General features: G+C 42.8%; 1 protein-coding gene across 3 annotated transcripts in view; it reads left to right on the forward strand.

Moving 5' to 3' along the window:
- The window catches only part of LOC106582299 (unconventional myosin-Ib), a 171,804-nt gene that overhangs the window by 24,667 nt on the left and 134,632 nt on the right, over positions 1-12,505 (forward strand). For all 3 annotated transcript variants that reach the window (XM_014165238.3, XM_082967165.1, XM_014165241.3), the window contains exons 2-3: positions 2,088-2,233; positions 10,915-11,030. In XM_014165238.3, coding sequence (XP_014020713.1) covers positions 2,108-2,233; positions 10,915-11,030 — 242 coding nt within the window. In that variant the 5' untranslated portion in view covers positions 2,088-2,107. The remainder of the gene's footprint in view (positions 1-2,087; positions 2,234-10,914; positions 11,031-12,505) is intronic.

Below are 12,505 nucleotides of genomic sequence, written 5' to 3' on the forward strand. Positions count from 1 at the left end.
CAAGTCAGTTCGTCAGATTTCTGCCATGCTAGAGCTGCCCCGGTCAACTGTAAGTGCTGTTATTGTGAAGTGGAAACGTCTAGGAGCAACAATGGCTCAGCCGCGAAGTGGTAGGCCACACAAGCTCATAGAACAGGACCACCAAGTGCTGAAGCACGTAAAAATCGTCTGTCCTCGGTTGTAACACTCACTACCGAGATCGAAACTGCCTCTGGAAGCGACGTCGGCACAAGAACTGTTCATCGGCAGCTTCATGAAATGGGTTTCCGTGGCCGAGCAGCCGCACACAAGCCTAAAATCACCATGTGTAATGCCAAGCCTCGGCAGGAGTGGTGTAAATCTCACCGCCATTGAACTCGGTGGCAGCGCGTTCTCTGGAGTGATGAATCACGCTTCACTCTCTGGCAGTTCGACGGACGAATCATCTGGGTGTGGCGGATGCCAGGACAATGCTACCTAACCCAATGCATAGTGCCAACTGTAAAGTTTGCTGGAGGAGGAATAATGGTGTGGGGCTGTTTTTCATTGTTTTGCTAGGCGCCTTCGTTTCAGTGAAGGGAGATGTTAATGCGACAGCATACAATGAAATTCTAGATTATTCTGTGCTTCCAATTTTGAGGCAACAGTTTGGGGAAGGCCCTTTCCTGTTTTCAACATAACAATGTGGAGGATGTTATAGCAGCAAAGGGGGGACCAACTCTCTATTAATGCCCATGATTTTGGAATGAGATGTTTGACAAGCAGCTGTCCACATACTTTTGGTCATTTGTGTTTGAGGGGATGGAAAAACTATTACCAAAATATACACAAGACAGTCGGGTTGAGTTGAATTTCGAAAACAAAGAATTAAAACTTAAATTCAATGTTTTCAAGCAAAAGAACACATTATCCATGGAAAATGCATAGAATTGCAGGAAACTAGCTTCAAAACTGCAACATTTTATCTCGAATGCATGGCAAAATGTGTAGAATTTCAGGAAATGTCTCCACAGTGTCAAGATGGGGGGGCCTCAAATTAACTAAAATGTAGCCATGCTGATGGCCGACCTCACTCATTGCCATGCCCCGCCCACCATCTAAGCCCCTTTTTGATCCAGATAAAACCCTGGGTAATATTTAGAAAGCAGGGGAGAGATCAGGAGACAAAGACACTGCTGGGAGTGGCGGTTTTTCGGCCTCTTTCCCTGTCCCCTGTGGACACTAATCCTAGTGCTATAGGGCTGAAGATAAAGAGGCCTAGGGCCACATTCAAGGCCTTTATATCTGGGATTTGCTGTACCACAAACTCTGTGTGTTGTTGTAATAGAGGGGCCGGGGTGAAGCGATATGCCCATCGTCTATTGTCTACAGTTCTCCCGTTTCTAACCCAGTCCTTTTAGATCAGCAATAACAACCTACCATGATGCACAAACATGTGTTTCTAGGTTGGTTGGGCTTGTGTTTTTCCAAAGGTGACACTTGTAATATTAGCATAGTTATCACACTAACTGTAAACAAGCTGTGAATATTTTGTTTTTACCTGCATCACACTGTACGGCACAGAGTTGCTGCCATCATTCTGGGGAAACCAGCACTGTTCTGTAGGCATGCATTTCACACTATGTAGAGCAGTTTAAGATGGCCATTTGTAGAAGTCAAATACCATGCTGGACCTGGATGAGGCAAGTTAATGTGAGGGGATTACAGAAATTGGATCAGCAGGTAGCACGCTATCTGTTCTGGAGCGCGATGGGTTGGGTTGGGGGGTTGGGTCGGAAGGGGCACTGATGGACTGTCCTTGACACGAATGATCCAGACAGACCACAGCTGGACTACTAGAAGTGGACTATGGACATGGGAGGCTATAGACTTCTATAAGGTGGTGGACTGCCAATCACGCTCCCTGTATATCACTATTCCACATTAGATTGCCACTGCACGAGGATGAGTGCCTAATCATACTTTGTCTAAAGTTATGCATTGACTGACAGATGATGATGTCATCTGAAGCAACTATATATTTTTGCTACCAATATTGTGCCACATCCATGTTATCTTGTTTCAACTCTGTCTGTATAATGTATTCAATTTGTTACTTTTCTCTACAGGGGGGATTGCTGATTCCAAAATGGAGGTGAAGACGTCACTTCTAGACAACATGATAGGGGTGGGGGACATGGTCCTGCTAGAACCCCTCAACGAAGACTCATTCATCGAGAACCTGAGGAAACGCTTCGACCACAATGAGATCTACGTAAGTTCTCCCTCATCAAGTTAGAACCATTTTATAACACACACAGATATATCTATATACCACAGATGTATATCTGTATACCAACCCTACATTCTATTCATTAATCTATTCATTCATCAGTTTTAGTTTTATACGTACAGTACCAGTCAAAGGTTTGGACACGCCTACTCATTCAAGGTTCTCTTTTATTTTTACTATTTTCTACATTGTAGAATAATAGTGAAGACATCAAAACTATGAACTAAAACATGGAATCATGTAGTAACCAAAAAATGTTAAACAAATCAAAAATATATTTTAGAATCTTCAAAGTAGCCACCCTTTGTCTTAATGACAGCTTTGCACACCCTTGGCATTCTCTCAACCAGCTTCACCTGGAATGCTTTTCCAACAGTCTTGAAGGAGTTCCCACATATGCTGAGCACTTGTTGGCTACTTTAACCTTCACTCTGCCGGCCAACTCATCCCAAACCATCTCAGTTGGGTTGAGGTTGGCTGATTGTGGAGGTCAGGTCAACTGATGCAGCACTCCATCACTCTCCTTCTTGGTTAAATAGCCCTTAAATCAAATTGTATTTGTCACATGCACCAAATACAACAGGTGTAGACCTTACAGTGAAATGCTTACTTACAAGCAACCAAATATACAGTTTAAAGAAAATATTTGTAAAAAACTAACATAATTAAAAAGCAGCAGTAAATAACAATATCGGGGGTCCCGGTACAGAGTCATGTGCGGGGGCACCAGTGTCGAGGTAGTATATGTAGGTAGAGTTATTAAAGTGACTATGCATTGTTAATAACAGAGTAGCAGCAGCGTGTGTGTGTGTGGGGGGGGCAGCAATGCAAATAGTCTGGGTAGCCATTTGATTAGCTGCTCAGGAGTCTTATGGCTTGGGGGTAGAAGCTGTACACAGCCTGGAAGTGTGTTGGGTCATTGTTCTGTTGAAAAACAAATTATAGCTTAGTGGGACTCAAACCAGTTGGGATGGTTTATTGCTGCAGAATGCCATGGTGGCCATGCTGCTTAAGTGTGTCTTGAATTTTAATAAATCACTGACAGTGTCACCAGCAAAGCACCATCACACCACCTTCTCTATACTTCACGGTGGGAACAACACATGCGGACATCATCCGTTCACCTACTCTGCGTCTCACAAAGACACGGGGGTTGGACTCATCAGACCAAAGAACAGATTTCCACCGGCAAGTCTCTTCTTCTTATAGGTGTCCTTTGGTATTAGTTTTCTTTTGCAGCAATTCGACCATGAAGGCCTGATTCCCACAGTCTCCTCTGAACAGTTGATTTTTGAGATGTCTTACTTGAACTCTGAAGCATTTATCTGGGTTGCAATTTCTGAGGCTGGTAACTCTAATGAACTTATCCTCTGCAGCAGAGGTTACTGTGTGTCTTCCTTTCCTGTGGCGGTCCTCATGAGAGCTAGTTGCATCATAGCGCTTGATTGTTTTTGCGATTGCACTTGAAGAAACTTTCAAAGTTCTTGATGTTCCTGATTGACTGACCTTCATGTCTTAAAGTAATGATAGACTGTCGTTTCTCTTTGTTTATTTGAGCTGTTCTTGCCATAATATGGACTTAATCTTTTACCAAATAGGGCTATCTTCTGTATACCAACCCTACCGTATCACAACATAACTGGTTGGCTCAAACGCATTAAGGAAAGAAATTCCATAAATTAACATTTAACAAGGCACACCTGTTAATTGAAATGCATTCCAGGTGACTACCTCATGAAGCTGGTTGAGATCATGCCAAGAGTGTGCAAAGCTGTCATCGAGGCAAAGGGTGGCTACTTTGAGGAATATAAAATATATTTTGGTTTGTTTGACACTATTTTTGTTTACTACATATTTCCTAGTTTGATGTCTTCACTATTATTCTGCAATGTAGATAATAGTAAAACATATATAAAAACCCTTGAATGAGTATGTACAGTTGAAGTCAGAAGTTTACATTCACTTCGGTTGGAGTCATTAAAACTAGTTTTTCAACCACTCCACAAATTTCTTGTTAACAAACTATAGCTTTGGCAAGTCGATTAGGACATCTACTTTGTGCATGACACCAGTAATTTTTACAACAATTGTTTAGACAGATTATTTCACTTAGAATTCACTGTATCGCAATTCCAGTGGGTCAGAAGTTTACATACACTAAGTTGACTGTGCCTTTAAACAGCTTGGAAAAATTCCAGAAAATGATGTCATGGCTTTAGAAGCTTATGATGGGTACACCTCCAATTATGTCAATTAACCTGTGGATGTATTTCAAGGCCTACCTTCAAACTCAGTGCCTCTTTGCTTAACATCATGGGAAAATCAAAAGAAATCAGCCAAGACCTCAGAATAAAGATGGTAGACCTCCAAGTCTGGTTCATCCTTGGGAGCAAATTCCAAACGTCTGAAGGTACCACATTCATCTGTACAAACAATAGTACGCAAGTATAAACACCATGGGACCACACAGCCGTCATACCGCTCATGAAGGAGACCGTTCATCTCTAGGAGATAGAATGCTACTTTGGTGCGAAAAGTGCAAATCAATCCCAGAACAACAGCAAAGTACCTTGTGACGATGCTGGAGGAGATGGGTACAAAAGTATCTATATCCACAGTAAAACGAGTCCTATATCGATACAACCTGAGAGGCCGCTCAGCAAGGAAGAAGCCACTGCTCCAAAACCGCCATAAAAAAAAAAAAAGCCAGACTACGGTTTGCAACTGCACATGGCGACAAAGATGGTACTTTTTGGATAAATGTCCTCTGGTCTGATGAAACAAAAATGGAACTGTTTCGCCATAATGACCATTGTTATGTTTGGAGGAAAAAGGGGGATGCTTGCAAGCCGAAGAACACCATCCCAACCGTGAAGCACGGGGGTGGCAGCATCATGTTGTGGGGGTGCTTTGCTGCAGGAGGGACTGGTGCACTTCACAAAATAGGTGGCATCATGAGGAAGGGAAATGATGTAGATATATTGAAGCAACATCTCAAGACTTCAATCAGTAAGTTAAAGCTTGGTTGCAAATGGGTCTTTCAAATGGACAATGACCCCAAGCATACTTCCAAAGTTGTGGCAAAATGGCTCAAGGACAACAAAGTCAAGGTATTGGAGTGACCATCACAAGCCCTGACCTCAATCCTATAGAAAATTTGTGGGCAGAACTCAAAAAGCGCGTGTGAGCAAGGAGGCCTACAAACCTGACTCGGTTACACCAGCTCTGTCAGGAAGAATGGGCCAAAATTCACCCAATTTATTGTGGGAAGCTTGTGGAAGGTTACCCGAAACCTTTGACCCAAGTTAAACAATTTAAAGACAATGCTACCAAATACTAATTGAGTGTAAACTTCTGACCCACTGGGAATGTGATGAAAGAACTAAAAGCTGAAATGAATCACACTATTGTTCTGACATTTCACATTCTTAAAATAAAGTGGTGATCCTAACTGACCTAAAACAGAGAATTTTTACTAGGATTAAATGTCAGGAATTGTGAAAATGAGTTTACATGCACCTTAGCCAAATACTTTTAACCTCTCTAGGGGGTGTGGGACGCTTCCGTCCCACCTGGCCAACATCCAGTGAAATTGCAGAGCGCCAAATTCAAAAACAGAAATACTCATTATAAAAATTCATGAAACATACAAGTGTTATACATCGGTTTAAAGATTAACTTCTTGTTAATCCAACCACGGTGTCAGATTTCAAAAAGACTTTACGGCGAAAGCAAACCATATGATTATCTGAGAATAGTGCCCAGCAGACAAATCATTTCAAACAGTTAGCAGCCAAGAAGAGGAGTAACAAAAGTCAGAAATAGCGATAAAATGTATCACTTACCTTTGATCTTCATATGATTGCACTCCCAAGACTCCATGTTACACAAATGTTTGTTTTTGTTCGATGAAGTCCCCCTTTATATTCAAAAACCTCCATTTTGTTGGTGCGTTTTGTTCAGTAATCCATTGGAACAAAGCGCGGTCACAACAGACGAAAAATCCAAAAAGTACCATAAAAGTTCAGAAACATGTCAAACGATGTTTATAATCAATCCTCAGGTTGTTTTTTGTCATAAATAATCGATCATATTTCAACCGGACAATAGCTTCGTCAATGGAAAAGAAAAAACAAGAAAGACACGGTCCCGGTCACGCTCAGGACTCATGCCTGGAAATTTCCACTGTCCTCTCATTGAAAGTTGTTTCTCCCTCATTTTTCAGCGTAAAAGCCTGAAACAATGCCTAAAGACTGGCCACATGAAGTGGAAGCCATAGGGAACGTGGACTGCGTCATAGGTCTTTGTATGGTGGATAGGCTTTCAATGGAGAAACGGGCATTTCAAAATAACAGCACTTCCTGGATGGATTTTCCTCAGGTTTTCGCCTGCCATATCAGTTCTGTTACACTCAGACATTATATTAACAGTTTTGGAAACTTTAGAGTGTTTTCTATCCGAATCTACCTTTTTATATGCATATCCTAACTTCTGGACCTGAGTAGCAGGCAGTTTACTTTGGGCACGCTTTTCATCCAAAATTCCGAATGCTGTCCACTACCCTAGTGAGGTTAAACTCAGTGTGTGTGTGTAGTAAATGTACTTGATGCTTGAATGTATGCAAATATGCAAATTAATTTGACTGAGGCAGCTGGGACAAAACCCAGTTAGTGTCAATGCTGTGGTTCAGCTTTATTTTTGTTCCCTCAATTTTGTTTAAAGTGTATGCTTACATTTTAGCCTAGACAAGCTGTCTGCTTCTGCAGATACATAATTAATTGTTCCTAAACTCACTGCTAGCTATGTGCTTAAACCTATTCATTTTCGTCCTTAAACAGTGGCACAGATACAGCAACCTCACCACAGAGCCCTGAGTTTACCAATCAATAAATCACATCACTGAAGAATGTAGATGTCTCAAATGAGGCAGAACATCCAAAGCTCCAGGGATGACTCTGGAGAGCTGGCTCTGTGGCTGCTTCACTTGAGTGAATGATTGGAGCCGACCTGGGTTCAAATACTATTTGAAATGTTTCAAATACTTTGAGCTTTTGCTCCTGCCTGCCTGGAGTGCCAGATGGTCAGGGTTTGCAGTTTTAGGACTATTCTATTGGTCTTGTAAGATCAATCAAGCAAAGACATGATGTTGATGATTGCAAATAACTTAATGATTTCAAATTGTATATTTGAACCCGTGTCTGGAATAAAGGGGCTGGGTGAGGGCTCTGGCTCAGAGCTCTGCTCCTAGGAACACTGCATCTCTGTGGGTCAGCGTATCCAGACGTCAGCCTCTATGATTATTGCTCTGGTTCTCTCCACTACTGACTAGGACAGAGCCAAGCCAGAGAATGTCGTCACCATACTGAGCTGTGATTGGCTGGCTCCCTCGGCTTCATAATATTCTAGTTGAATTCATACAGCTTCCTGTGGGGATATGTGTTTGACATCTTAGCTTTACTCAAATTTCTCTGTCACAAGCTGTAAATTCAGATTGTGTTGTATTGACTCTCAACAAATGAGATGTCAAACTGCACTGAACAAAAATCTAAACGCAACATGCAACGATTTGAAAGATTTTACTGAGTTACAGTTCATACACTGAACAAAAATCTAAACGCAACATGTCAAGTGTTGGTCCCATGTTTCATGAGCCGATATACAATATCCCAGAAATGTTCCATATGCACAAAAAGCTTAATTCACAAAGTTATTTTCAGCAATGCAACAGTTGAGTACGGAGTGGAAACATACAGTGGTGTCAGTCAGTAACATAGAGGTGGGCCTAAAGCATATGGTTGGTCTTAGTCTGTAATAATAACATTTGGGTGGCGCCTTCCTCAACTAGTGGCCTAGCCAGGAGTGGTTTAACCTGCCTGACTTGCTGGCCGGCTGCAGCCTACATTTAGCTACTAATCCCTAGCTGGCCCGTCAGGTCAGTGTCCCTTGTTATTATGCTGTCAATTTTCTTTCTTTCTTGGTCTTTTCATCCCTTACCAGTTGTCATGCCAACCCCTAGTGTCACATGACACCCTGCTCACAACATCCCCTCCTTGGTTTGGTGTTCCTGGGATTTGGATGGAAGTATCTCATTACTGCAGGAAATGTCACATTTTTAACAATTTCAAGCCTTATTTTGCCCATGATCCTTTCTGATGTCATCCATCTGTTTTGATGAGCCAAGCCAAACACACTTTTTTTATGTAAATTTAGGCATGACATTTCCTCTGACTATACACATTCCCTTGAAAAGGTCTTGCCTTTTTATATATTAGATCTAATTAGACTGTTAGACTGTCTGGATTATGATGCTTAGCTTGGAATGAGAAAGTATTTTATTTTCCTCTTTGGACTTTTTAAATTGTTTTTTGTAATTAACTCATCACTGCCTAACTTTCATCCTGAACTTTAAAGAGCTAGCTTTGAAATTGCCCCTTTTTTTGTGTGGGACATCACCACTGCACACTCTTGTATGGGACTAACAGTCATATTCATTATCATCTGATTACTAGTATTGTTGGTCATACTTTGACTCTGGCTTTCAGTTAATAAGCTCATTGGCCAGAGATCTTCCTGTTGAGACTAAAAAGGCCTTTGGCCGCCTCCTTAACATTGCCTTAGATGGCCATCAGATGTGTACAGAGCCATTAACAGCGACCCTACAGTGTTTTTATTTTGCACACTCCATTTGTCTTTGTCCGGCCTCGGCTTCTCCATAAAGTTGATTATGCCTCCCATGTACTTTTTGGCTGTAGGATGTGGTCTTGCCATGGAGAAGGTCTGGCTCGCCTGTTCTGAGTGTGTTATATAACTTCCATTATAACAGAGAGGAGAAAGTGAAGAGGATCAAGAGTTGTTTAGAACCAACTGTAATTGCAGTGTGGTCAATGTAGTGTTTTCAGTTTGATTGATTACGTGGTGCTCTTTCAGAAAGTACTAACTTTCGTCACCCACACACTGCAGTAAGACATGGAGCTCAGAAAATGTCAAATATGAAGTAGTTATGTATCATTCTTAACATTCTCTGAGCAGTAATTGCAAAGTGCATAAGTTCATGTTTTTCTGAATCGGAATTTAAAGGAATAAGATTTACGGTACATAGAGAATGCTCTAATGCTGTATTTAGACAAGGAAAGCAAAAACCTTCATGCCAGTTGGCAGGGACAACAAAGCAAGAAAGACGGTAACGACAAAGGCAATCCAGCATGACGCTATGTTGCTATGGTGATTTCACTTAACAAACGGTGCAAATCCAACATCCGGTAGAAAACAACGCTATGGCAAAAGTTTAAATATTTGAACTCTGGCGGCAAGTTCTGTCTACTGTGGCGACTGACGGCATTCACCGCCAGCCTCGACGGCATTTACCTCAAACCACGTAAACACAGCACAAGAAATTGCACCGGCTATGCTAATGTTGCCAAGCTTACCCATTTTTCCTTCCGACTAAATCTCAGTTCTATTTCCTTGAATTCAGTGTCTCATATCAGCCATCACTATTGGTAAAGAAGTCTCAGAACGACTGCCCCCTCTCCTTGAAGCCACGGAAGTTCAAGACCGACCGCAGTACTGCAGGCATTGTCAGCAGAAAACAGGATCCCCCCCCATTATAGTGAATGGAAAAATTGCTATCTTCGTGGAAATAAAAAATGAAACGTAATCACGGTAACAATTGTTTCTAACAGCCTCATTTCTTTTTTTTTGTTTTTTTTTAGCAAATATTTTTCTTTTAACTCTGCATTGTTGGGAATGGGCTCATAAGTAAGTGTTTCACGGTCAAGTCTACACCTGTTGTATTCTGTTCATGTGACCAAGAATTTGATTTGACGAATGTCCTTGAACTGATTTTATTTTAAAATCACACAAAGTTAAGGATAATTAAGTTGCTAATGGCAGCCTGCAGTACCCTGGTCGGCCTTCAACTTAAGTTACTCAATGAGGGGCAGCGCTTACCTAGCCTGCAACGTCACTTCCTGGAGTTGTTCAAACTGCGCATGTTATGTCTCCATTAAACACCATCTTAACAGACTTCATATGGTTTCAATGCGCTGTTGAGTCAACACATGGGAATGAATAGCTTTGTCCATTCATATATAGTAATTTCCCCCACCACCCTCTGCCCCTACATTCCTCCATCTACCGGACACCTCTGTGGCAACTTAACCTTTGTTGCCCATCCACTGCTCAAAGCGTTGTTCTCCAACCACCGCGTCCCAGGATTCCACACATATTTCCTTAGCTTTTACGTCTCTTGTCTGTGCTTCCTCCACTCCGGTTTCAGCATGCCTAATTAAACGCAACATGATGGAATTCCCAGCTGGGAAGAGCTGAGGGAGGCAGAAATTAAACTCCTCTCAGCTCAGTGCTTCCCTGAGAGCAGATCTGGGCATGTTATCACTTTCAGACACCACAGCAGTATGCCCTACCTGAGATTCAAACTCTCTGAACACTACTCTATCTCCTACACCACTTGAGGCATCTAGCTAAACACCCTGATGGCAATCAACTCTTGTTCTTTCTCACTCTTACACTTTACGGTCACTTCTGCTTCTGAAGTCTCTCTCTCGCTACACATCAGTATTGTGGTGATCTCTACTGTCACAAATGTCTTAACACTACTACTTACTGCATATCATACCCTGATGTCTTGTTTTCTCTCTCTGCAGACATACATCGGCAGTGTGGTGATCTCCATGAACCCCTACAGGTCTCTGCCTATCTTCACACCAGAGAAGGTGGAGGAGTATCGCAACAGGAACTTCTACGAGCTCAGCCCACACATGTGAGTCCCTGGCCTAGGTCCTTCCTCCACCCGGTCTTTGTTAAGAGCCGTCTACCTCCACCCCACTGCTGGCATGTTGTTGTGTAGGTTGCATCTTTTTGTCAAAGTTGAGGCCACAAGCAACAAAGGCCCCCTGTTTTATAAAGACTTGATGTTTCAGGCAAAATGTCAAACACACAAGTGAACAGCATTGTTTGGTGCACACCATCAGAAATATTTGAGCCCAACAGAAACAATCCACATGTCGGACAGTAGGTTGGTGGAGAGGTTTTGGTTTTGCCTCCTTTGAGTTCAGTTTACTGTTCCCTTTGTGATTCCCATGGACCAGTATGGTTGAACAACTACAGTTCAACCAAATTAACCAGTAATGAGATGGAGGACATGCTGTGCTGCTGACCTACACGCTAGCCCTTGTTTTGGCATACAGACAGTTGGGTAGTGGGGGGCTGTGCCTCAGACCCCGTGTTGTGCCACACGCCAGCGGGTGGCTGTCTGTCCCTCCACAGCGGTGCCAGAACCAGCTCATAGGCCCTGCTACTCAGCCACAGTAAAACGAAGGACAGCGTTCGTCAATTAGCTTGCCTGCCTGCTGTCTCCCTGGGCTGCAGCAGACACTCTGTGGCTCTCTAAGGGAGAGGGGGGGGGGGGGGGGGGTGAGAGAGAGGCCCTTAAGCCGTCCCAGCAATGACAGGCTTCTCACAGACAGACAAAAGAAAGGGTATTTTATTTACACTAGCACTTGCACTCCAAAGGGCCTGCTCCTCTTCCAGAACCCCCTTTTTCTCTTCTTTCTCTCCAAATGCGGTAACTCGGTGACCGCAGATGTGTCCAGCTGTTTGCTTTTGGCAAGCTCCTTCCTGGATGTTTTCCACTCTGTCTCCAGACCCTATAGCTGTTGTGTTCACTGTCTTTCTCTCGCCTGCAGTTTCTCTTCCACCAGCGTCATCAGTCTTGTTTAAAAGAAGTGCTTCAGTTAGCAAATACAGTATTCAGACCACTTAACTTTTCCCACATTTTGTTACGTTAGTCTTATGCTAAAATTGATTCAATCATTTTTTTCCCTCATCAATCTACGCACAATACCCCATAATGACAAAGCAAAAACAGGTTTCTAGACATTGTTGCAGATGTATTACAAATACAGACACACCTGTATTAAGCGAGTTTTTCCCATTGTTCTCTGCAGGTCCTCTCAAGCTCTGTCAGGTTGGATGGGGAGCTTCGAGGCACAGCTGGTCTCAGTTCTCTCCAGTGATGTTTGATCGGGTTCATGTCCTGAGCGCTCTAGCAGGGCCACTCAAGGACATTCAGAGACTTGTCCTGAAGCCACTCCTGCGTTGTCTTGGCTGTGTGCTTAGGGTCGTTGTCCTGTTGGAAGGTGAACCTTCGCTCCAGTCTGAGGGCCTGAGTGCTCTGGAGCAGGTTTCCATCAAGGACCTCTCTGTACTCTGCTCTGCTCATCTTTCCCTCGATCC

This window comes from Salmo salar, chromosome 21, assembly GCF_965601325.2.
Source record: "Salmo salar chromosome 21, fSalSal1, whole genome shotgun sequence".
Taxonomy (NCBI): Eukaryota; Metazoa; Chordata; class Actinopteri; order Salmoniformes; family Salmonidae; genus Salmo; species Salmo salar.